At 36.6% G+C, this 27891-nt stretch overlaps 3 protein-coding genes across 3 annotated transcripts in view; 2 read left to right on the top strand and 1 right to left on the bottom strand.

The window, feature by feature from the left end:
• The window catches only part of LOC132113067 (collagen alpha-1(XII) chain-like), a 171910-nt gene that overhangs the window by 61848 nt on the left and 82171 nt on the right, over nt 1-27891 (top strand). The gene's annotated exons all lie outside the window — the stretch shown is intronic.
• Nucleotides 629-20829, bottom strand: LOC132113065 (uncharacterized). Its single transcript, XM_059520871.1, has 4 exons — nt 20482-20829; nt 3710-3855; nt 2972-3075; nt 629-1875 (listed from the first exon to the last, which is right to left on the bottom strand). The coding sequence occupies exons 1-4, from the start codon at nt 20764-20766 to the stop codon at nt 800-802; spliced, it is 1611 nt and encodes a 536-aa protein (XP_059376854.1). The 5' UTR covers nt 20767-20829; the 3' UTR covers nt 629-799.
• Nucleotides 21186-27411, top strand: LOC132113064 (filamin-A-interacting protein 1). The gene is made up of 5 exons (XM_059520869.1): nt 21186-22064; nt 22180-22356; nt 22567-22745; nt 23706-26376; nt 26673-27411. Exons 1-5 carry the CDS (start codon nt 21798-21800, stop codon nt 26850-26852), a joined length of 3474 nt encoding a protein of 1157 aa, XP_059376852.1. The 5' UTR covers nt 21186-21797; the 3' UTR covers nt 26853-27411.

Raw genomic sequence — 27891 nt, 5'->3', positions numbered from 1 at the left:
AGTATTGTAAAAAACCCAAATGATATCCAACCCTAATTACAATCATTAAAAGGCAAAAGCAGTATGAATTTATAACATCACATTCAATAATTCATCCTAGCATGCGTTAGCTAATTACCATAACATTATTAGCCTATAGTAAGCTGTAACAATCCCCGTCGTTGGTCTTATCTATACCCTGTACCTCTGTAAAGCCCCAAAAATGCACTTTCTCAGCCCAGTCCTCAACAAGCCTAAGCCAAGAGGCAGATAAATTAAACTGCTGATTTGTAAACAATTTACAAATCGGAAACAGAAATGCAACTTCTGTCACTACAGCAATGGTCGGTCAGCTGTTTTCATGCTTTAGAAATAATGATAGAAATACCAAATATGATAAACCATGCAACTGTGATGTTGGGAGTACCAGTAATCTGGATTTTGATGACAAGTATATGAGAATTTTGTATATTGCAGAGCTTGGTCTAAAGTGGCAAATGAGGATTTGGAAATGATTAAAAGGATTGACAGGGACATCTGTGACCTTCACAGCAAACAGGCCACCAATAGATGCAGGAAAAGCACCTCTTGCAAGTGGTTTGAGCTACCAGCTAAAACAGGGATACAGATTAAGACTGAATTATTATCATTTGCAGTCAGCCATTGTTTATTACAAAAGAAAAACTTTCACAATATAATTTAAAAAGGTTAAAAATGGGGTACAAAATGTATTGTAATAACTTGCGTGACAGGAAGAGAGCAATCATGGCCATGAATTAACTGCAGCACTTTGCTGTCTCTATGTGGTTTCTTCAGCAATCTATGCCTGAATGCTGTGTCGCTGGAAATTTGACAACATACACACCACCCACCATATCTGATTTATATTTTCTAACATGTAATTAGGGATTCTACCAGACACTATCTTAAATGTTTTGACGTTGGCTATTGCTCTTTCTACATGCACTTTGTGTTTGGCTATTGTCTTTGCTATCTGAACATCTGGGACTGGCATGTGAAGATTTGCAAAAGGAGGAATGTTTAGTTGAAGGCCAAGCTCCTTCACATCTTTCTCAATGAGAAAGCCCTTGTCCACCATCAGCCCATCACCTCTCTTAAGGTGGCCACACTGAAGCAGACCTTTCAGTAAATCTTTGATTTCGCATCGTCTAAACAGCTCTTGGTCAGAAATTGATCCTTTGTATAGCATAGATGCAAACATAATGGAGCCACGAGGATCACAGGCTATCAGAGACTTGAGTGTGTTAGTAGACTTACGGTTAGAACAAGTCTGACTTTGTACTAAAGGTGAGCTAGGTTTCTCGATCTTTATCTCTGTGCAGTCAAGAATGGCAAAAGTTGTTGGAAACTCTTCTTTGTAGTTGTCGGGCATGTTTTCTGCAATGATGTCCCGGTGTGGCCAAACAGACAGATTACCAAGCCTGTCATACATGAAGTCAATCCATGAACTGAATAAAGTCCTAACACTTTGCATGTCACTTTGAAATTTGAAAGCTAGCTCTTCCAAGTCAAAGTTTTGTCTTAGTTTCAGAAGTACAAGTAGAAACTGTTGACGTAAAGGCATGTGGCGGAGGTGCCTGTTCAGTTTATCACATGTCAAGGGGATGTGAGTTTGTGGGTCCGTTTCATTATCTGGAAGGGCGAAAAATCTGCACAGTTCGTTAAATTGATCGTAAGTGAATCCAGTGCAGTATTTGAAGTAGTTCGGGACACTGCTGTTATTTACAGTCTCTGGTGTCAGTGGGTAAAGAGCCTGGTGGGTTTGTATTTTCTCTCTTAGCAAGTCATTTTCTTTTTCTTTTTGAGTGAGAAGAGTCTTCAATCTTTCCAGTTCCCCCTGTGTTTCATCTGTCTGGGGTTGGTCATCTGTGCACTCTGTAAACATAAGAATCAAATGGTTCAGACATTTTTTAATTTGTGTAGCTTTTTTGTGTAGTTCCTGATTGATGATTACCATCTGGAACGCATTCACTTTGATGCAGAAATGTGGGAAATGGTGCTGGAAGATTTTTCAGATTTTATCGATAAATTCGATAACGAATTTTGCCACGATTTTATTTTTAATAAATTGAGGAATCACGATTTTGAATAGAAATAAACATTACCAAATGTTAGAGTTAGACACTTTGACGGCATGGCAATAACAACAGGTCATCATACCGGTGTCCTGCAGAGTTTAGCTGCCAGTAAATTTGAAGGTCTATCTAGTATGAGGAGTGTTTGATTAGGGTTGGAGCTAAACTCTGCAGGACACTGGCCTTCCAGGACCAAGTTTGGTGACCCCTGAACTAAAGGGTTATTAAATAAAAAAGTTACTTGAATCATGTTACATTTACATAGTTACATTTATCACAGCACATGCTGACTAGTTAAAAATCTTTAAAATCGAGAATTGGTCAAACGCTCTAAGAAAACAAACAACCAATTAGACCAATCCAGAGCCAATCTTTCTATGGCTCTGGACCAATCACAAAGGACTGCGCCATCTGACCAATCACAGCAGTGAGGGCTCATGGAAAGGAGGGGTTTAGAGAGACTGATTCTTTGAGCTGCCTTATTGTGAGATAACTCAAACAAGTATGTTTTTTTCTGCGTTGTTCCCAAACACATCAACACTTTCTTATGATAAGCTGCTTTTGGGGAACGCAGCTCTGTTTAAATGCACTGTCAGAAGTGAGTAAACACTCTCTGTGATTGACTGATTCTGCCTTGTGTGTGTCCAGATGAGAAGGTAAATAGATCCTTCCTACACAATTATTTGCTAACATAGGCTATTCATCCAATTTAATGCATATTGTATGCATTATTTGTTTGCTAAATAATATAAAACACCTTAGTATCAATATTTTTATTTGAGTATCAATACTTTTGATATTTGGATCAGTATGGATATTTTTATCTGAGTATCGTTACATTGATACTTCAGGATGGATTCACCCATCCCTATTAGAGAGATCACTGTAACACAAACCCATCTTAATGAGCACAGTGCTCTCCTCTGTAGTGATGTCCTCCATTATTGATTCTGCTACCATCTCTTCTTTAATAACAATGGAAACGCCTTGTCGATCACACCTGTAAAAATGATATATACGTTTAATATTTCCAAAATAATATAATAAACAAATAATAATATCCTCCTGGGACCCAGAAATAGACTTTTCCTCCCTGTAGGGGACATTATATTTGAGTGAATTGACTCCCATTACACTTATCATTACGTTGCCCCAAGAACACATTAATATGCAAATTAAATGCCGAGTATGGATCGATTATGTATAATGAGGAAACCCTTTTATGGCCATTTTACACACATATTACACAAAGCAAAACTATATATCAAATCAATCTGTTACATCTTTCATAACATAGTTGAGAATCACCTTTATACAAACTTTGGCAGAAAAAAAAAGAATTCAGAAACCTAAAAATGAATTGTTGATAAAAAAACAAAAAACAACAACATTGTTTTTGCCTATTAATGTCGTCTTTTTTTTTTTTTTAGTCCTGGTGTCTTCTACAAAGGTCACAGCATAAAATATATATATATATATATATATATATATATATACACATTTCAAATATTTTCTCATACTTTAATGACATGCAAAAAAACAAAATTATTACAAAGCATATTACAAGGAATGTATTTGTAACGTCATATTGCATCGCAGTTATTATTTGCTTTCTCTTTCTATAACACAAACACCTGATGTTTTCAGCATTGTCTGGTTTGCGGTTGTCTCGCAGTCCTTCTCTTGGTGCTTCAGACACTGTTGGTATCTTACTACGCTCATCTATCAGTGCTGGCACAGGGTCGGGATGAGCAGGGGTCGGCCGGCCCTCAACGAAGTGCTGTAGATTAATGACAGAGGAGAGATCTCGGTCATCATAAATTATATCAAAGAGAAAAAACTCTGAGGTATTCTGGGTAACAGCCACTTGGTGGTGGTTCGATAGAGCGGAAAAAGCCAACTGGACAATAGCACAGATACACAGAAACAGACAGAATAACAATGAAAGACAAGTCAAAGTGGAATGAACGAACACAATGTTCAGCAATTGAAAAATATAAGTACACATTTGAGGTAGTTTTAGCCCACTCTGAGTATTTCCATTTCATGCATCTTTACACATTTACTATTACTATTATTAGTGACTATTCCTCCACTAGGAGTATATATATATTGACTGCAAACATGATGATCTTACAGAACATGATGCATGCTGTGTCTGGCATTATTCAAGGGATCCCTGTAGGGCTGCTCCAATCAACCGAGAAGATGCGCAAATCCACGTTCATTTCCAGCGTTTATTTGCGCATCTTCTCGGTTAACAACGGCTCCGTGTAGTATCAGCTGCTCTATGTGAAATCACGCACCTGATGGAATTTACCGCTGATTAGAGAACCGGCTTTACTGACAAGATGCGCATTAACGATCGGCACAGCCCTAGATCCCTGGGTATTCAGACTTGTATTGCTTACTGGATTACCGCTGAGATATAATATAAAATTAACAAAATATGTCTTAGTTCTTATAAAATGTATTTTAAAAATCGTTGATAGTAGGCCGCCATGGTTGTTGATATCGCAGTGCATTCTGGGCTGTGACGTCAAATGGCCTTACAAAAAAAAAAATCATCTGTTCAGCCTTTTCAATTTGAGTCAGAACACGAAATCAGTGAGGATAAAACCATTGAAAACGTTAATTATCAAATCAATAAAAACAAAGACGATTGGAGGGTTTAAGAGGTGAGAGTGGGGCAAAATGGATGGTGTCTCTGTGGCCGACAGTGAAGGAGAGCATTTGCTGTAAGGAGCTTGCAGTTTTGTGATTTCCTTCATATCCTCCACGACAATCAAAGAGCCACACTTTATACAACGCTGTAGTAATTTTTTTAACTGATCCGCAAAAACAACAAACAGCCTGTCTTTATGGCTGTCGTTTGAAGTTTGAGATTCCTGGGTGCTTTGAGAAGACTCAGAAATTAATTAAATAAATCCATCCATCCATACATTACATCCAAAAATTAAATATAGCCGCATACTGCGGTCATCAGGCTCCAGGCACCAATGGCTATTCAGTGGACGGCAATATGTTCAGTTCTGGCAAGTGACATATGTATTCAATATCATTAGGACACATAAAAATGATGATAATAATTAATGATCAAAAAGCCTTTTGGAGACTAATTATGTCAAACTCTGTGAGTGTACCATGGATGTACATATGAATTCAAAAGCTTGCTTTACTAATTGATTGATTGATTGAAAAGCTATTAAACCATTTCACTCTGATACCAAATTATAGTGCTTCTCACACTTAATAGTTAACAATTAGTTGCTAAATAAATTATGAGATGATGTGATATGTCATGAGGTTTTAGTTTCCAAATTTTAAGACCTGCCATGGACCAGATTAGAAAAAAAAATTATATATGTATATATATATATATATATATGATTTTATATGCTTTATATGATTTTATATATATATGCACTGATATGGAAAACATTGATTTCCTTTGGGTGTCCTTTGTTTTTCACATGACTAAAAATATATATCTATACATACCTCACACACATAAATCTACAAATACACACTTATGTGTATAGATACAATTGTACACAAACATACATTTACACTTATACACAAGAGGGTAAAATTAAGAGTTTACGAAGCCAAAAATCATAGTTAATATTTAGTTAACAGTGAGAACTGGTCTCAAAACTAAAGCGTGACCTACACAAGCCTTATACTTATACATATAAACTTATTAATTTACACATACAAATGTGCGGACTACACATGTACATACACCTTTGAAATTGCACACAAAAATATTGTTATTGCGAGAAACTTTGCACACAAATGTTCCAAGGTACAAAGGTCCTCGCAATACTTTTATGAGAGAACACAAAAGCAGTGAAATGTACTTTTTCCTCCCATCACTCTCTCAGTCTGAACACTTGTTCTCATCAGAATTGAGTTCACAAATCTGCATTCGTCAACTTGCCATTGAAAACTTAAAGTTAAAAAGTTTTTATTTTTATTATTTAGAAGCTTCCATAAACCTTTTAGAGAAAAACATGTGAAGTGGTTTTGTATCTATATATATTATTAAATGATAATGTAAATTAACAGGATAGTTTATACGCTGGCTCAGCTAAATCAGCTTTCATTAATCCCACACGGTTCCTGGACAGGCTCTCTGATGTGAGGATCAGCTGTCACTTCTGAGAGCCTCATGTCACTCTCACACCCTGCTGGCTACAACTGAGTAAGCGAAGAGGTTAAATATAGCGCAGCAGCAGCGGAGCTGCACACAATCACTGATAGAGCAGGCATGTGCAGCGCTGGCTTCACTGTCCCGGTCTGTGACTCACTGATTTTACAGCCCGCCTAACCACTCAGTCATGCTTTCCTTCACTTGTTGACTCTTGGTTTGGAGCAGCTGCTTCTCACCGTAGCTCCTACAGAGGAAGGATCTTTGGATAATGGGTGCTCCTATCAGAAGAATGGGTCTGGAGTCTGTCTGAGCAGGAGCATACAGGACTACACTAGCCTGAGGCTTAGGGACTGTGGGCAAGTGTTTCATTCATGTTTCATTCAGAGAGCAGTGCGTTCTTGTTCTATGGGACTTGTTTTCACCACTTTATTAATAATTTACTAATGAGTGGCATATATGATATATTGTGCAGCCTGGACTTTCACACATGTGAAAAGCGACTACTATACTTTCATATGCATGTGTGTCTTGAATTTGGAGAGCAGTAAATTGCAAAGTAAAGCTATATACTGTGTCATGAAAACTGTGTACCATTCACTTTATAGAAGAAGTGCATTTCCAGTTGAAAATTTTAAATTGCAGCATTAAAGTTATATAATACATGTGACTTCCTAGCATTAACTTGCCATCAAGTGCACTTCCAGTGGAAATAGTTTAAGCATAAATGAACATCTGAACACCATTTGGAAATACACGATTCAAAAAATTGTAATAATAATAATAATAATTATTATTATTATTATTATTTTTAAATAAGTCTCTTATGTTCACCAAAGCTGCATTTATTTGATCAAAATATAGTAAATCAGTATTATAAAATATTATTTTAAATCAAAAGAAGTGTTTTCTATTGGAATATATTGTAAACTGTATTTTATTTCTGTGATCAAAGCTGTTTTTTTAGCATCTTAACTCTAATCTTGTGTCACATGATCTTCAAAAATCATTAAATCGTTCAAAAGATCAGCATCTATAAAAAAGTTTTTTTTCACATTATAAATGTCTTTACAGACATTTTTTTGACAATTTAATGAATCCTTGCTGACAAAAACTTAATTTCCTTCTTTTTTTTCAATATTAATCCAAACTTTTAAAAATGGTAACATATCACCATTTCCACAAAATTATCAAGCAGCAGAACTGTGTTTAACGTTGAAATTAATAACAAATGTTACAGAATTATTTCTTCAGGATCATGTAACACTAAAGGCTAATACAGGTGCATCTCAATAAATTAGAATGTGGTCGAAAAGTTCATTTATTTCAGTAATTCAACTCAAATTGTGAAACTTGTATTAAATAAATTCATTGCACACAGACTGAAGTAGTTTAAGTATTCGGTTCTTTTATTTGTGATGATTTTGGCTCACATTTAACAAAAGCCCACCAATTCAGACAATTCACCAATTCTCAACAAATTAGAATATGGTGCCATGCCAATCAGCTAATCAACTCAAAACACCTGCGAATATTTCCCGAGCCTTCAAAATGGTCTCTCAGTTTGGTTCACTAGGCTACACAATCATGGGGAAGACTGCTGATCTGACAGTTGTCCAGAAGACAATAATTGACATCCTTCACAAGGGGCCACAAACATTCATTGCCAAAGAAGCTGGCTGTTCACAGAGTGCTGTTTCCAAGCATTGTAACAGAAAGTTGAGTGGAAGGAAAAAGTGTGGAAGAAAAAGATGCACATCTAACGAGAGAATCGCAGCCTCATGAGGATTGTCAAACAAAATCGATTCAAGAATTTGAGTGAACTTCACAAGGAATGGACTGAGGCTGGGGTCAAGGCATCAAGAGCCATCACACACAGACTTGTCAAGAAATTAGCTGAACCACAGACAACGTCAGAGGTGTCTTACCTGGGCTAAGGAGAAGAAGAACTGAACTATTGCCCAGTGGTCCAAAGTCCTCTTTTCAGATGAGAGCAAGTTTTGTGTTTCATTTGGAAACCAAGGTCCTAGAGTCTGGAGGAAGGGTGGAGAAGCTCATAGCCCAAGTTGCTTGAAGTCCAGTGTTAAGTTTCCACAGTCTGTGATGATTTGGCGTGCAATGTCATCTGCTGGTGTTGGTCCATTTGTTTTTTTTTGAAAACCAAAGTCACTGCACCCATTTACCTAGAAATTTTGGAGCACTTCATGCTTCCTTCTGCTGACCAGCTTTCTGAAGATGCTGATTTCATTTTCCAGCAGGATTTGGCACCTGCCCACACTGACAAAAACACCAAAAGTTGGTTAAATGACCATGGTGTTGGTGTGCTTTGACTGATCCCGCAAACTCACCAGACCTGAACCCCAGAGAGAATCTATGGGGTATTGTCAAGAGGAAGATGAGAAACAAGAGACCAAACAATGCAGATGAGCTGAAGGCCACTGTCAAAGATACCTGGGCTTCCAGACCACCTCAGCAGTGCCACAAACTGATCACCTCCATGCCACGCTGAACTGAGGCAGTAATTAAAGCAAAATTACTCTTTGTTGAGAGTGAATTGGTGGGTTTTTGTTAAATGTGAGCCAAAATCATCACAATTTTCATAAAAATTAAAAGAAACTAAAGACTTAAACTACTTCAGTCTGCGTGCACTTAATTTATTTAATACACGAGTTTCACAATTTGAGTTGAATAGCTGAAATAAATGAACTTTTTCACAACATTCCAATTTATCGAGATGCACCTGTATATTCAATCAGAAAACAGGTATTACTGTAATAACAAAACAGATATTTCTTTCTTGACAATGGCAAGATATACAAAAGAGAAATAAGAATGAGATTGTTCTGTTTTGTCTGGAGGGTAAAGATCACAGTAATTCTCAACAGCACTGGCCCGCTGCTTTTGCTCAGCTGGATAGTCATTTATTCCTGTGATAATAGTGTGATTGGAAAAATATTGGAACTTTTGGCCTTGATTTTAGAAAAGTGTTTTGTTGGGGGGGGGGGGGGGGTTATCACGTTTGTCTCTGGATGTTTTCATAGATGGTTGGCTCATTCACGAAGTATGTGTACTGTATTTTATCAGGGCCTCATCCAGGTATCTATTAATACTAGGGCTTGAACATGAACTTGGATATCCACCCCCTTGGAATGGCTTTTTAAAGAGCAATCCATGATGTCACGTAAGCAGAGAGGTCTTGGTTTTGGTTTACTGATGATGAACTCTATTCTGCTTCTTCAGGAGTTCAAGCACGTCGAGTTACAATGGAATGTAACCTGTTAGAAAGGCATTCATGGCTATCACTAGCTGATATTCCAGACACCGTCTTTATCATTTTTTATTCAGTAATTTTCAAGATTACATGCCTTACATTTTTTAATTGCAGGTCACGGCACATGCTGCAGTAATACTTTGTGTTTTATACACTTCTGCTCATAAAATTGGAATACTTAAGTTTCTTAAATGTAATGCTGACTTACAAGAACCAAGTCAGAAATGCAAAATTGTTTAACTATTTTCTGTTGTAATATCTGTTCAAATGTAATTTATTTCTGTGATGCTCCGCTGTATTTTCAGCATCATTCCTCCAGTCTTCAGTGTCACATGATCTTCAGAAATAAGAATAATATGCTGATTTATTGCGCAAGAAACATTTCTGATTATCAGTGGTGAAAAATGACATAACATTAACGTTTTTGCTTAATATTGTTAAAACAAAAGCATTCCAAGCTTCAGAGTAATTAATAAAATTATATTATTTAGCAAGAATGCAATTAAACAAGTTACAGTAAAGACATGTGAGGTTACAAAAAGATCTGTTTCAAATAAGTGCTATTCTTCTTTATATTTTCTTTTTGACATTTTCAACATTTATAATAATAGAACAGTTCTTTCAAATTGAAGTAATATTTCACAATATTGCTGTGTAACTATATTGTTTGATCAAATAAATGCAGCATTGGCAAGCATAAGAAGCTTCTTTTAAAAACAACTGACTAATATATATATATATACACACACACACACACACACAAGCACATTGCTTTAGTTACAATTCATAAAATTTACAGGGAAAATCATGCAGCTTTTAGAATATAGCAAATTACTATTTAAAATGTGCTTATAAAAGTATACCATATTATATACAATTATTTACATTATATATAAAATTATGTTGTATTGTATAATATATAAAATTACATAATATTATATAAAAAAATACAGTATCAGCCAATTTAAATGTCCCAGTTTATTATCATTGAAGTGGTTATTTACATTTATGTTTGTGCATTTAGAAGACGCTTTTATTCAGAGTGATGTACATTGCACTAAGGAATTCAAAGCAGTATTTTATCAGTTCATACATTCCCTGGGAATCGAACCCATGACCCTGACGCTGCAAGCGCTATGCTCTACAGTTTGAGTAACAGGATGGTAAAATGTTCCTAAATGTAACTTTTCTTGAAATACATCATCACTTTTTTGTTAAGTGATTTTTGCACTGACCTTAACATTTAACCAAGCACTGAATGTTTTAATAATCACTGCACACATAAATATTTATTTATTTATTTTTTGGGACAAGATCAGTTCAGCTGCATGTCATTCCTCTCCAAAACTGCTGTGCACTGTTAAACACTCGGCCTGTAGACCCAGTATTTGCGAGTAGCATACATACTACAAGCTGAAATCCAATAAGACAACTGCTCCAACTGAACATAAGTTATGGATGGCTGATATTAATAGAAGCAGATGACTGTATACAGTAAGATGAACTGGGCAATATTTATTCATACAGTAATAGAAACCGATTGCAGATTATAAAATTATATAGAAGAGAATAATAAAACAGAGGTTGTGCGCTTACTACTGTAATGTTTGTGTCTGTTTTACTGTTATCAGAGTGCAAGGTAACTAGCATTACAGTTGATAGACTTTGACCTTCTTCCCTCCTCTGTGTCCATCAACCAGGTCATGTGTATTGTGTTACCTGCAGAGCTCTTGTTTTTTAAGTTTTTACTTTTCCATTTTATATTCTAGATTGGTTTTGATTATGTTTACACTCCTTTTAAAGCGAATCTGCACGCACGCAATTCTGAGACCTCACCGTTTAGTTCACCGTGCATGTGTGCAGACTCCATGTCTTGCCAAAGCCACAATCACAAATGCCACGACTCTCCTAGCCCGTATTTAGACACATTGGACCCATCATGTGATAGGTCTTCTAAAACCTTGCATTTCTTCACTGGCAGCACGGGAATGCGCACTTTGGACAGCTGCTGGTACCAGCTGTGTCTCTTGGTTATCTTCAAGAGCAGACCAAATCAGGAGACAATTATAGCACCAGCTCAGCAAAGAATCAGGGATGGTCCATTCAGCACATTTGTCCTTAGCATGTACTTTTAAAATAGTTCAAATATTAATCCTTAATCCTTTTTCCTCCCAAATATTTTTGAATGTACACACAAAAAAAAAAAAATAATAATATTGTCATCATTTTAAATAACAGTTTTCGATTTGAATATATTTTAAAATGTAATTTATTTTTATAATGCAAAGCTGAATCTTTAACAGTCATTATTCAAGTCACGTGTCAGAAGATCCATCAGAAATCATTAGAAAGTGGCCCCACAAAAAAAAAAAAAACTTTTAGATTGTTTTTGTAACAAAATAATAGTACTTAATGTGTTCTTGCTGATTAAAAGTATAACTCCTTAAAAAAAGTAAATATATTTCTTTTTTACAGTGTAAAAACGCTGGTCTTACATTTATGGAAGATTTAAACCATTTCGTTTTGCAAAGTGGATTTCCCTTATATTTTACAAGAGTTTAAAATATTTTACCAAGTCATGTATGAATATTAATAATAACAGCAAAATGTTTTTACATGTACATAGCACCTTTATGATCATAAAGTATGATCATATAACATGCAACACAATAACTGAAATAAGTAAAGGTCTGGCAATTAGAGGAAAACAAAGTGAGATTTAAGTTAAGTCTTAAAGGGGTGGTTTACTGCGATGTCACTTTTTTACGTTAGTTAGTGTGCAATGTTGCTGTCTTAGCATAAACAATATCTGCAAAGTCACAAATTTGAAAGTTCAATCAAACAGAGATATCGTCTCTTTAAATTGTCAAAAATGGCTGGTAAGGGACTACAGTGAGTTACTTCCCGGGTTCGTGACATCACAAACCCAGATAAACCCCGCCCTCTGGAACATGCAACAAAGGGGGCGAGGCAATGCTGTGCTGCTTTAGAGAAGAGGAACAGAAAACTAGAGGTGCATGTAAAAATCTGTTCATATACGAATCCTGATTTTGTCTTCTAACGATAATAATGGATCAGTGTTAATTTCGTTGACAAATAATTTGTCATAATTGTCGTCAACGACTTTTTTTCACTGACGACAATGAGACAATAACGAAATAAAATCCTTTTTGAATGACAAAAACTATGATGCATAAATCTATTGACATTTTCGTCATGAATAAACGAGACGGAAATATTAGAGAGTGATGATTTGGGATGAGATTCATTCAGAACGAATCTCCTGGGGGTTCGGAGGTTAGATGCGTACATATGAACCGGCGGGACATAAGCTAACATACACTTGTTGCACGTCGCATACAATGTTCAAAAGTGTCAATATGTGGGAATAAGAGAAGAGCAGACATACATGGAGTTATTTCCCTGTCAAATGTCGAGAGCGCATAATTGTAGCGCGAAAGTACATTAATATAATGTTAAAAATATCTCTTTGCTCTTGGCATAAACGCTGTCAAAACGGCAACAACCAATCAGAAATAGGCTTCAACGACTGACCAATGAAAACGCGACATCGTACATGGAATCTTACTGGTTGATATTGAACCGCACATGGAACATTACATTTACATTTATTCATTAAGCAGACGCTTTTATCCAAAGCGACTTACAAATGAGGTCAGTGGAAGCAATCAAAAACAAGAAAAAGAGCAATGATATATAAGTGCTATAACAAGTCTCAGTTAGGTTAACACAGTACACGAAGCATGGGCTTTTAAATAATATAATAAATAAAAAGAAAACAGATAGAATAAAAAAAAGAATAGAGCAAGCTAGTGCTAAAGGTCTTTACACACACACACACACACACACACACACACACATACATATACACATATACATATATACACATATACATATATACGCTTGCATAATTTGCATAATAAATGAAAAGAAAATAGAATACAAAAAGATTAGAAAAGTAGTTAGATTTTTTTTAAAGAATAGAATTAGAATAGTGAGTGTTAGAGGGTGAAATAAAGATAGAACAGATGTGTTTTCAGCCGATTCTTGAAGATGGCTAAGGACTCAGCTGCTCGGATTGAGTTGGGGAGGTCATTCCACCAGGAGGGAACATTTAATTTAAAAGTCTGTAAAAGTGACTGTGCTTCTTTGGGATGGCACAATCAAGCGACGTTCACTTGCAGAACGCAAGCTTCTAGAGGGCACATAAGTCTGTAGTAATAAATTTGGGTAAATGGGTGTAGAGCCAGTGGTAGTTTTGTAGGCAAACATCAATGCCTTGAATTTTATGCGAGCAGCTACTGGAAGCCAGTGCAAATTGATAAACAGAGGTGTTACGTGTATTCTTTTTGGCTCATTAAAAATTAATCTTGCTGCTGCGTTCTGAATTAATTGTAAAGGTTTGATAGAACTGGTTGGAAGACCTGCCAAGAGAGCATTGCAATATTCCAGCCTGGACAGAACAAGAGCTTGAACAAGGAGTTGTGCAGCATGTTCTGAAAGAAAGGGCTTGATCTTCTTGATGTTGAATAAAGCAAATCTGCAGGATCGGACAGTTTTAGCAATGTGGTCTGAGAAAGTCAGCTGATCAGCAATCATAACATGGAATAAATTCACTGACGTTCAATCAAGACGAGCCGAGATGGATCCGCCGATCTCGTATCCATGTTTGATTTGTTTTGATGTTAAATATGTCAAATGTATCGTCTTGATTGAACTTCAGTGAACTTATTCCATGTGTTCCATGTGCGGTTCAATATCAACCGATAAGATTCCATGTACGATGTCGCGTTTTCATTGGTCAGTTGTTGAGGCCTATTTCTGATTGGTTGTTGCCGTTTTGACAGCGTTTATGCCAAGAGCAAAGAGAAAGAAATCGAAGAGAAGAGTACTTGGCCATGTGCGAACGCACGGGACGCAGTCTAAGCACATACACGCTTACTTTAAGCGAAGAGGAGAGATTCGCGATTGCACTGAACACGTTTTACCCAGTTCCCACGTGCGAGCAGAGAGATTCGCGCTCCACACATTATATTCCGCGCGCGAGCAGAGAGATTCACGCTCGCGCATTATATTAATGTACTTTCGCGCTACAATTATGCGCTCTCGACATTTGACAGGGAAATAACGCCATAGACATACGGGTAAATCTTGAAGATGCAAGATAGAGCTCAATTCAGTCCAGTTTTTAGAACACAGACACTGAAGCATACACACACACGGAAAGTGCGTCTAACAGCGCGCCTGTACTCTTTCGCATCACATGAACAGAGAATTATACACAAAATGATGTCAAATTGTCAGTTTTGACAGGTATTCATGTAAACACAGTTGACTATGTCTTAACTGAATGTAAACAGTAGGGAGAACGTGTATAAGTACATTGCATCCATTGCAGCTATGCAATTGGTTTTAAAGGCACAGCAGCCGAATTGAGTTGCTATTGTGTGAGTCATTGATGTTAATCAAGCAACAAAATACAGACAGAAATTCATGCACTGCTCTTGACTGAAAATCTTTAGTAGCCCCAAAGATTAATCTAAACTTATTTACAGAAATAAATGTTTGCTTGAAAGAACGAAGAATATGGTAAGCAAGTTAAAGAATGCAGAATTATCCTGTATAACGATTGGTATTTCATTAAAAAGAAGACCATGTTGTCGTTCTTTATGAGAACTGGTTTTATTTCATTTTAACAAAGGCATGTAGTGTGTCACTGCAGTTAAATCGATGTCTATAATGATAAAACCTTAATATCAAACCTATATAAAGAGTTTGGAAATTAGGGTTTTAGCCAACTAAATTTACTCTAGATTTAGTGGACTAAAATCTTAAAATTTGCTGTCAAAATTAACACTGTAATGGATGCAATGGAAGCAATGGCAGTTTCAAAATCAATGTTCTAAAGCAGCGGTTCTTAATACTGTTCCTCGCATCCCCCTGCTCTGCATCTCTCTCAGATTCAGCTCAAACAATGAACTGTTCCAATTATACACTTATTTTCACATAGCTATGAGAATCATTAAACATGGACACGTGCAAAGCTGCTGTACTGTATTAAAGCTATACAGATGTGTTGTACACTGTAAAAAAAAATGACTTTAAAAATGAATTTAACGGTAAAAGACTTAAAATCCTACAGTAAAAATCTGTTAAATGGTTTATGGTACATTCCCCTACTATATACAGTGAAAAACTGTATTGGACATTACATGTAATTTTAAAGAAGTATGGTATGATTGTTACTTTTTTATTTTATTGTTTTTTGCTAAGAAACCCTGCCCAGTCGTGTGCATTAGAAAAACACCTTACATAGTTACTTCTACAAATGGCTAGAGCAAGTGTCAGGCAAGCTTTATAAATAGTGTTTTACTATGAGTGCGGACACCTCTCACGACATGAAATCAAAGTATTGGTTGCTGAGGGCTTTCTCTGGGGAGCTCAGACTGTAATGATAAGACTGACAGCTCAATCAGATATTTAACCAGACTCAGGAGAAACATGTGTTTCCACATAAAGGACGCACAAACATACAATATGCTGGCTTTAACCTGTCTTACTTTTCAGTGTCAGATATGCATCAGAAGAGACTTTGGTTGCCTGTTATCTGAGCCGCATTAAACTTTACAGTTGTTGTGATGATCAAAACACATCTACTGACAGTGCTTCTTTTATAATCACTTCAGTTCAGCATAAGTCCTGCACTCTCAACAAAACCCTTATAATCAGGTCCAGTCCAAATGGTCAGTGAACTGAACATTATTTTCAGCATTAACCCATAGCCTCGGTCTGATTCATGGATTAATCATTCTTTTGGGCTGGTTATTTTTGGACCAGTTCACCAAATCAACAAAAGTAACTCAACCAGATGACTGGCAGTCACTACTTGTGCTTGTGATCCTATGATGCCGGTTTTTGGCACACATTCAATTACTCCAACAGTCACTGAATTGAGGAAACAGTTTGGACTCGGACCGAAGAACTGAACTAAATAAAAAAAAATTGTTTTTTCATGATTTATGTAAAAAGGTGAATTGATGAGGACTTGTTTATTCACTGCATATGGTTTAGACATCCACGTTTCACATTATTATTGAGAGCTTCAAAACTATTATTGTGTTTACGTTAAGTCATTGTATGATAAGCCTATGAATAAACTGGTGATTGGTTATTTTAATCAGTTCAGTGAAACAATTTGTGTTTTATGAATAAACAAGGACCATGGTTTCAGCTAAAGATCTTCTTTACTGTTCTACTGAAGAGAAAAGTCACATACTTCTTGAATATCCTGAGGGTCAGTAAATTAACAGCATATTTTCTTTTCTTTCTTCTTTTTGGGTGAACTATACCTTTGAAATGATTACAATACAGGCTGCAAAATTTAAATAACCTGCAAAATCATGCATTATAATTCACTATTGCTCACCGATCTGTCTATATAGATTATAGATACATTTTATGATATCATCTATACTATAGAGCAGTAATGTCCCGTACGGTTTCTAATCGACACGCTCCTTATGTTACAACTTGAGTATCATGTAGAATTCTGAGTTTCCCATTTGTAAATATGATTTTGCCATGTGCTCATAACAAAGCTGTTCACAAGAGTGAGCAATTACATTGAAGCAAGCGAGACAAAAATCAGGTTGAAAATGACCTTTTCTTATATGTAAAGCTCATTGAATTACCATTGTGTATGAAATGTGCTATATAAATAAACCTGCATTGCCTTGCCTGCCTTTTATTTCCAAATTCTGCCAGATTTTGATGTATAAACCCTACTAATGAGGCTGCACAATTAATTGAATTTCTAATCGGAATTACAATTATGGATACCACAATTCCGAAATCGTTCATATCGGCAATTAATTGTTCCAAGTCCAATTATGTTATTCTGTGTGCTTAAGATGCATTTTTCTTTCTACGTGTTATCTTAAGGGATTTTCCATTGTTTTAATTTAAGTATAACATTATAATACCATTCATATTTTTGCTTTTTTTTTATAATTTAAAGAAGAAACCAATCCGATGTATAGTTGACATTTGAGGCTTAATAATATAAAAAAGCACTAAAAGATTTTCAGTTAAGAGTGTTTTCAGCTCGTTTATTTTCATATAAAAATACGACACGCAGTTGCATCAAACAATGGTATAAACTTCATTCAATGTAAATTGTGATAATCGTAATTAACAATCACAATTACAATTTCAAGGGAATAATCGTCCAATATGATTTTTTGTCATTATCGTGCAGCCCTACCTACTAATAATATAAATGCACCACAGGAGACATAAAATTTGCAACGCATTCCCCCATTAACTAAAGAACTGACTGAACAGAACTTTACTAAAATACTGATGAGCTTTTTTTCCAGTTATTCTTATTCATGAAAGACAAGCAGAATGAATTTCTAAACGACGAGCTCATAAATCCATTTATTACACAATCTGTTCCATTGGAAAGATTGCAACAACTTACACAAGATAAGTTTTACAAATCATTTAGTCAGAAATTTGTTCTGCTTGTGCTTCATGAATACGCCCCACTGTAACAGCTTGAATAGTAACTATTAAACCATTCTTTAAATACGTTTCCACACCAGAAATGATAGCCATAAACATAGGTTTGAGAAACTATTCTGCTAGTCCACTCATGGTGTTGTGACTTTGGAGCTTGCACAGATATTTAATACAGCAGCACTGTATAAACAAGTTATTCCTAGCTCACTGGGTCTAAACAGATCAGTGAAAAATAGCACCAAAGCAGTGTTTAATACATCACAATTAAACTCTGCTGCAATGGTCTCAAACTCAGTTGCTGGAGGGCCACAGCTCTGCACAGTTTAGCGCTCCAAACCTGATCAAACACACCTGATCAAAGCTCTGCATGTGGCCCTCCAGGAATTGAGTTTGAGACCCCTGCTCAACTGCAATGCAAATGTGTTGCTCTTGGATAGTGGTTTAGTATTATCACTTAGTTTACTTCAGAATTAAAAACAATGGAGAGATAGTGGTCACAATAGGAATTTATCACAAGCGTTTTATCTCAGTTATTATCAGGATTGGAGTCAAAAGTTCAACTGCACCTATTGTTATTTTCACTAGCTGAATTATACAGTATTCACTACTGTATCATATTTGATAAACACAACGAAAACTAGTAAGTGTTCAAATATATTCTAATTATTAAGATAGGACTATTATTTGGGCATATAGAGTGACACCTTTTACATTTAATTTTGTTTAACCTTTTATACTCTTATGAAGATCATCTTATCTTACTTTTAAGCCACTTAAATACCAGTAACTTCTGCATGCACTGTTTTTGCTTTGGATTTTGTAAATACAGATTCATCATTGGCAAACGTTAAAGGGGACATCAGATGCCCATTTCCCACAAGTTGCTAAGATTTTTTAGGGTCTTCATGAAATTTCTGCAACATATTTGGTTTAAAATGCCTCTGTGTTCGTATAAAACAACACCCCTTTTACCCTGTCAAAAACAGCTCTGTTCACATCGAGCCGTTTCAGTTAGAGATGCATCTATCAGCCCATTTTCGTGATCGGCCCAATTACCCGATTTTGTGTGAATCGTTTGTAAAGCTGTTTTGGCGTAAATCTTCGGATTCATATTTTCTAAATGTTGGTATGAAAGAAATGTACACCTGACTTTCTGATATTCCAAATCATAGCAAGCCAAGCGTCTCAACTGGAAGAACGCTGTGCCACCAAAGCATTCTCATGTTGAATATTTATTGTTAAGCATATAGTCTATTGGTCTTTTTAGCATTAATGCAATATACTGGAGCCAAACCTGAGAAAGTAGACAAGAATATTCCACTGCGTTTGTGGACACGCAATTTGTGTAGCTGTAATTAATAGGTGGGGATTATGCTAATTGTAAATAAGTGTGCATATGCGCCCTATTTACGAATGATTTTAATGCATTAACATACACTTTTAAAAATCAAATCGAAAGTTTACGAAGCGTTTTGTTGGTTTTGTTTAATATTTAAACCTATCATTGCATTTTCCTCAACATCTCTTATTTATATGTTTAATAAAATATATATTTATAACATTAATCTTATAGAATTATTTATGTGTCTGAAATGTTGCAGTGTAAATGCATTCATTCACCCCAAATACTAATGAGTAATAATTTTAAATTTTTAACATTTGCCACTATCCTAGGCTTTGCCCATTTGTCAGTGAGTACATTTTACTAATTGAAAACACAATAAAATTAAGTATGCTCCATTATTCTTTTAGATATTTTAATATGTACACGTCAGAATAAGCATGTTGTTTGAATTTTTGCATAAATATTGTGTTACACTGAATGACAGTGTAACATTATTTCAACCAAATTTTGACATTTTATTCTCCAAAAACTTATTTGAAACCTCAAAAGTAGACATTTTACTTACATTTAATGTGCTTTCTTTGGACACAAAATCACTTTTGTACATTTCTTTTGATGCGGACATCTTAACGTCTTTGACCCAAATACATCTAAAACCACTTCAGATGCAGCTTCTGTGTTTCCAGAGGTGGAAGGATGGAGCTGATGGAGAACAGCTCTACACTTTCTTATTATTCTCCCTGAAATAACTGAAACAATGTAAGAATTCAATGTGAAAAATGACATTTAATAAAGTCAGTGAAAAAAAAAATGTTTTATACAGCAACTCTTTTTCAGTTAATTATTTTCTAGTCACGGAGCACTTTTGTTTTGAGAGTTGTTTAAGTGAAAGAACATCTGTAATGTTAATAATTTTGCGTTAGGTTAGGGTTTATGGTAATTTTTTGCATTTAAAAAGGTATTAAAAAAATCTATGTATATGCTGTCGATTGTAGTTTTTAGAAATAAATCGGAATCGGCATTCTCTTCGATGAAGAGGAAGATGAAAGTAAAGATTAATTTAAAAAAAACCTTATAACGTTAACTTACTCACTTTTTCTGGAGGTGAAGCTGGGTCACGAACCGTTGGGACCGACCCATCCTTCAAGACCAACTTTTTAGCAAAACCTGCTTTATACTGCCCCTCGTTTGCAAAGCAGTCTGATGTGAAATGATTGGAGCAGACATAGACGCATTTAGGAAGATCGGGAGGCACGTTCCCTTTAAAAGCGTAACTAGTCCACTGCGTCTTCAGCGGCTCGGATGTCGGGAGTAAATGACGACTGTAATGTTCATTATTACATCCAACAACAAAACACCTAAATCGCTTAGGAGCCATTCTTGCCTCACATGCTCCGGCGTCCAAAAAATGGCGGACTGTTTACAGTAGGGATAGGCGGATCAATCGATGCCGAAGTATCGATTCTCCAAAAAAAAAAAAAAAGATACTAAGGTTTGTTTTATATACCAGTAATTTTATTTATTTAACAAAATATAGTGACTACAGTATACATTGAAATCTACGAATGTCATGCTCATCTGATCACACGCAAATGCTACAAGACAGAATTAACCAATCACAGAGAGCGTTCACTCACATCAGACAGTGCATTCAAACACTACAAACAATATTTGTCCGAGATAGCCTACATCTATTTTAAAATCTGTAATCTGAGGGAGCAAAAAAAATCTAAATATTGAGAAAATCGCCTTTAAAGTTGTGCAAATGAAGTCCTTTGCGATCCATATTACTAATCAAAAGTTAAGTTTTGATATATAGTACAAAATGTTCTAAATATCTTCATGGAACATGATATTTGCTTAATTTCTGAATGGTTTTGGGCATAAAAGAAAAATCAACAATTCTGACCCATACAATGTACCTTTGGCTAGTGCTGTGCAATAACATACATTTAAATTTAATGTTTATATTGATAATGTTCTCTTCTGATCGGCCCCAAGCAGAATTTTATTTGAGGGCCCTTGGTGCCTCCAATACGACTGATTATAATTGTTAATGTTTGATACCCATTATCAGTTTTATTTGTTTTAGCTCTGTTGCTTACATCATACCAATGTCTGCCTGGCATGTTGTAATCATATCAAACCCACGAGTGTGGTCAGGTGTTAATTAGCACTTTAATATACAAAATCTTACAGTAATGAGTGGCCTGCTTACTGTAGTGTACTGAAATGTAGCTAAATAAACCAGCGGATGCATGTTATTTTAGCAACATAAATTATTAAACACAGCAGCAAGTTTTCTGTACATTAAAAAAAAGCAACCCTTAATCTATAACTACATCATTGTAAAAGTGAAGTTTGCATTCAGTGTGCCCTTTAAAATCGTCTTCTTTCCTCCGTAGGAAAATGAGGTCCAAAGATAACACAGTGGACAGTATGGTTAATAAAGTTCTGGTTGTCACGCAAACTTCACATGATACCAAAGAAGAAGAGGAGGGGAAAATGCTGGAGACAGAAAAGACTATCAAGGTTAAACACGAGGATGATGAAGAGAAAACCGGGCCTAATGAGGAAGATAAGTCAACACAGAAGGATGACCAAATGTTTGGGATCAGAGATCTGTCCAAAGACAACCTACTGAAACTGCTTGGGATCATGGAAGGAGAGATCCAGGTAATATATTTATTCATGAATTATCATCTGTCATAACAACCTGTCTTTGTTCATCTCTGCAACCTGTCTTGGGTCCTTACAGACTGAGGTACAATGATTTTTACTTGTCACCCAGGCACGAGAAGATGTGATCCATCTACTAAGGTCTGCGTTGCTGAGTCGACCAGAGGAGCTGGAGTCCCGTTATGGCTTATCGGGGCCACCCCGAGCCCTGCAGGCCCTGCAGAGAGACCGGACGCTCAGCAACAACCATGCACAACACGAAAATGTGTATGATAAGCCAATGGCAGAGGTACACGAACAGAGAAACGATTATCAGTGACTAGTTCACCCAATAAAGAAAATTCTGTCATGGTTTGGAACAAGGGTGAGTATAGCTTAAAGGATGACAGAATATTCATTTTTTGGATGAACTATTTCTTTAAATTAGTCTTAAAAAATGCAAGCATTCCCTCTGTTAGTGAGTCTTATAATTGTATGTTTTACTGTCTGTATGTCTCAGCTGGACCGATTGCGGGATAAACACAAGGACTCATACCGGCGTATGCTGGAACAGCTCTTACTGGCTGAGAAAAGCCATCGGCGCACTGTCTATGAGCTGGAGACTGAGAAACGCAAACACGTGGACTATATGAACAAGAGCGATGACTTCACCAACCTCCTGGAGCAGGAACGAGAGAGGTGAGAGATTCAGTCAATGGCAAACAAATGTGGCTTGCTGTCAACGAAAAGAGGAATGATTAGGCTCCTCCAGAACCTATGTTGGGAACTTAATTTATTACATTTCCTTTATTTTTTATTTATTTTTTTTTTTTGTGATCAACTTTTTGATTTCTTTCAAATATAAACAAAATAACATCATTCCAAAAAATGGTCAAGGAAGAAGGGATAACAGACATATTGCCAATAATTTGACAGTCAAGACAAGAAAGATAGAAAATAAACAAACAAATAAATAAACAAATAAATACAAGGGTTACATTATATAATGGTTTCTTTGTATAAATCATTAAAGTGGAAGAAAAATGTTGCCAGGCATCAATGGTCCCAGGTTTGGCCTTATTAATTCATGCTGTTGTAATTCTGAATTTTATATTAAAATACAACATTGTTAAAAATTACATTTTTAAGTTATATGATTATGTGTAATTACGGAGCCCTGCACATGGCATGCAGGGAGAAATTAGTAGGCTAAATTGTGCGCACAACTTACTATTTCGTTATCTCGATTTGCTAAGTTATAAATATATATAAATCAAGTAAATCAAGATAATAAATATTTATAAATTTATAGATAATAAATCTATAAATCAAGAGAACAAATTAGTAAATTGTGCACACGGTTTAGCATATCGAGGGAAATAATTAGTAATCGTGTGCACGTTTAAGTACATTGAAGGAATGAATGAGTAAATTATGCGCAAAATTTATTTATTTCTTCTTGCATGTCGTGTGCGGGGCTCCGTATGTATCAATGAAAGATCAATTAAATTATTTTGACTATGTATAATTTGCTGTTATTTTGTAATTACTTGTTTAATTCTTTCTGAATGATAAGCATAAGATAAGCACAACTAAGTCAATACATTAAGTCAGTTATACTTACTTATTTTCCAGTTATACTTATTTATTTTTCACTAGGTTAAAGCGGTTGCTGAAACAAGAAAAAGCATACCAAATAAGGAAGGAAAAAGAGTTTTCTAAACGTATGCAGAGAACATCTGGAGAGCTGGTTAAGCTGAAGTCATTTGCACTCATGATGGTCGATGAGCGAGAACTTCACTTGGAGAAAATCGACAAACAGAGCCACAAAATACAAGACCTTCTTCAAAAACTTGAGGAAAAGGAGAAGAAACTACATGAGGCAGAGAGAAAATCAAAGGAAGACAACCAGAAAATCCTTGATCTTGAGGTTGAGCTGAAGCTAAGAACGTCTAAGTTTGCAAAAGAGCAAGAGGAGATGTCTGCAGAACTGTCCAGCCAAGAATCTCAACATCAGCAGCTTTCCCAGAAACAGATGGAATTGTTACACAAAATCAAGGAGCTTGAAGAAACCAATGAAGCTCTTCAGAAATCAGCAGAGGAGCTCCAGGCTTTAAAGGACAAGATCCGAAAGGGGGAATGTGGCAACTCAAATTTGATGGCAGAACTTGAGACTTTGCGCACTAGAATTCTGGAAATGGAGGGTAAAGATGAAGAGATCACCAAAACTGAGAACAAATGCAGTGAGTTGAAGAAGATGCTTCTTGTTGAAGAGACTCGTAATAAAGACCTGAGGCTGGAGGTGGAAAAACTGCAACAGAGAATGACACTTTTAGAGACACTAGAGATGACCTTCAACATGGGCAGGACAGAATGTGCCCAGTTGAACGCAGCTTTGGAAAAGGAGAAAAGCTTGACTAAAGACCTAACAGACAAACTTGTGAGCGTTAAAATCCGTATGAAGGAGCTTGAATCGTCTGAGCTGAAACTGGAAAAGGATGAATTAGATTTAAAAGAGGATCTTTTGAAACTCAAATCAGTTACAGTAATAATGGTTAATGAGCACAAGAACATGGTAGACAGGATTAGGTCTGAGGAAAAGAAGAGAGATGAACTGAATCAACTCTACAAGGCAGAGCAGGAGAAAGTCATGGAGGTTACTGAGAGGTTAATAGAGGAGAGCAAGAAGCGTCTGAAACTGAAGTCAGAGATGGAGTTGACAGTAGCTGCTCATGTAAAAGAGAGAGATGAAATAAAGCAAAAGCTCACTAAAGCAGAAGAACAATGCAAAGATCTGAGCTCCAAGAATGGGATAATGATGCAAAGTACCATGAACAAAGAAGAAAGGGAGTCTTTCCAAAAGGTGATGGACCTGGAGAGTGTCTCAAATGCACATGGAAAAGATGAGAATAAAGTTAAGGAGCTGACTTTGGAGACTGAAAGACTTAGGAACCGTCTTCAACAGCTGGAAGCCATTGAGCGAGAACTGATCAAACCAGAGTATGATTTTTTAGGAACTGAGAAAGAAAAGGCACGTTGTCTCTCACAGCATGTGCAAGAAATAAGTCAAACTGAGTCAGTTAAGGTAATAGAGCAGGGTGAGGTGGGCTGTCAAGAGGCTGAACTGAGACATCGGTTTATGATGGAGGAGGCCAAAACCAGAGACCTTCAAGCAGATGTGCAAGCCCTAAAGGAGAAGATTCACGAGCTCATGAACAAAGAAGACGAGCTATCCCAGCTACAGGTGGATTATTCTGTTCTGCACCAGAGGTTTCTAGAGGAAGAAGACAAGAAAAAGAGCATAAGCACTGAAGTTCTAAACCTTACCAAAGAACTTGAGGTCACCAAACGTTACAGCCGCACTTTACGGCCCAGCACCAAAGGAAGCCGGATGATGGATGTCCCAGTGACGTCAACTGGAGTACAAACAGATTCAGTTGAAAATAGGACAACTGACAGTGACACACCTGCTGCATTTATCAAGAAGTCCGTCCAAGAGGAGAACCGGATCATGAGTAGCCTGCAACAGAGGAGCTTAAAGAAGCCAGCGCAGAGACTAACAGTACGTGAACTTTACCCTCCAACAGTCGGTGACTATACAACAAAGAAGTCCTGGATTCCTTGGATGAGGAAGAAAGACAGCAGCGCTTCTGAAGTATCTTTGGATACCAGTGGTGAGGTCAGCATGTCCCAAAAGTATGACCATTCATTGAATGCTCAGGTGATCCCAGATATCCAGAACAATGAGGCAACCTTACAGAATTGCATTGGCCTTTCTGAGGACTCGACCAAACAAGCTTCTGCCAAACTCTCACAAGAAACTCAGAGCTCCCGGACGACTATCCTTCCTACAAATGAAGGAACTAAAGAGCCAAAGAATCCAGAAAGAGTTAGATTACCAATGACCTTTGCCTCAGTCTCGAGAGTAAAGAGTGCAGAGATCACGGGGTCTCCCTCTATGGACAAATCGTTATCTCCTGTATCCACTGCATCCATCAGCAGCTCCCAAGAGTCTGTGGACATGATAACAGGTAGAGCTGTATTTAAGGAGACTCCCGAAAAGCGAATGGTCCCCACACCTATCAAGAAGTTTACCACAGAAGACAGTAAAATTCACATTCACTTAGGATCGCAGTTCAAGAAGACCACTGATCATGGCTCAGTCATCATGGCCAAATCTATTCCCCTATCTTCTGAGTGTAATGAAGTTTCTACTGGAACTGTGCTACGCTCACCACACAGTGTGACTGTCAGCAAATCAACATCTAGCAAAGCGATGAGCAGCATCACACAGGTCACTAAAGCACCAGCCAGACCTACTCTCTCAGTGGTAAGTGTCTCATTTAAACCATGCATGCAGGAATATGATTAATCTATACCATTAGTCTCAAACTCAATTTCTGGAGGGCCACAGCTTTGCACAGTTTAGCGCCAACCCTAATCAAACACACCTGATCCAGATAATCAATGTCTTTAGGATTACTAGAAACTTCCATGCAGGTGCGATTTGGAGCTGGTTGGAGCTAAACTCTGCAGAGCTGTGTCCCTCCAAGAATTGAGTTTGAGACCACTGATCCATACATTAAGAAAGACCAAGATTTACATCCATGCTCTCTTACTCAACAGCAGCCCATCACTGATGTCCCATCAGCACGATCAGGGTTCAGTCGTATTCCAATGTCTCGGGGGATGAAAACTGGAAAAGCCGTGCTTGGAGCTTTGGGAATCACCACAGGAGTTAAAATGGAAACAAATCCAGAGAACCAATCCATGCACATTGACCTGAAAAAACCCAGCTGTCATTAATGGAGCCCTACCGGGTGGAGGGAAGGGCTGAAAGCACTGAACAAATAATATACAAGCCTACATTTACGATGTCTTGTGTAAATGATTGACACTTTCTGCAGTTTTTGTGTTGAAGAGATGCAAGGGAAAACTGATTTTTCTTGGGAAAGAACTAGGGAAAGAGAGTTGGGATTTGGCAACATTGCTTTTACTGTAGAAAAAATGCTGCAGTAAAAATGCATTTGTAGGACACTCCGTAAGTTAGCATCACCCTGATTTAACTTCCTACAACTCTAAAAAACTTTTTCCCCCTGAAAGTTTGAGGTAGAATAGTTTGCAAAAGCACAAATATAAACACAATGAGCCTGTGAAAGCGACTAGTGAGTAGATTAGAGTATAGAGGTGTGGTGATGTTTAATATCTGATGCCCCAATAACCCACCTAAGTCCCATTTAGACACTTGTTAGCAACTGTCTTTTTCAAGACAAGTAAAAGCTTGAGGTAAAAATGTGACAATATGTTAAATTAACCACAGAACTAAAAAACAGAGTCTGCCATTCAATGTTCAAAACTGATTACCCACCAGAAGAGATGGCAGCATGTAACAGATCTCTTCAGGGTTTATAGACTTATTTGGTTACAACAGATGTATTTGAAGAATAAATTATGTATTTTAATAGTGTTGTTCATGATGTTTAATGGTGTAAAATTTTAACATTTTCTGGAATGTACATATCAGACCAAGCCTTTTCTGTGTGTAACTTTTGACTGTTGTTGTGAACTCAAATGCATTGATAAGAGTCCCACCAATGAATATGATCTGTAATGGATTTTTATTACCTGTTTGTAACTAAAAATGTTTTACTTTCAGATGAGTCAACATGTCTTTCCTTTCACTGTCACCATCATTCCCTTAAGCCTTATCATGCCTAAGGCTACAAAAGTGTATGACTTTAATGAAATTCCCATTCACAGAAAAATGTTACGTAGCAGCACAAAAGCAAGCAGAGGCTCCACTTAAAGTACTACAATAGTAAAATGGTATGGTATCAGATGGTAA

The sequence above is a fragment of the Carassius carassius genome, chromosome 32 (genome assembly GCF_963082965.1).
Source record: "Carassius carassius chromosome 32, fCarCar2.1, whole genome shotgun sequence".
NCBI classification, from domain to species: Eukaryota; Metazoa; Chordata; class Actinopteri; order Cypriniformes; family Cyprinidae; genus Carassius; species Carassius carassius.
The sequence above is the reverse complement of the archived record's forward strand: the minus strand, read 5'-3'. Positions and strand labels throughout refer to the sequence as shown.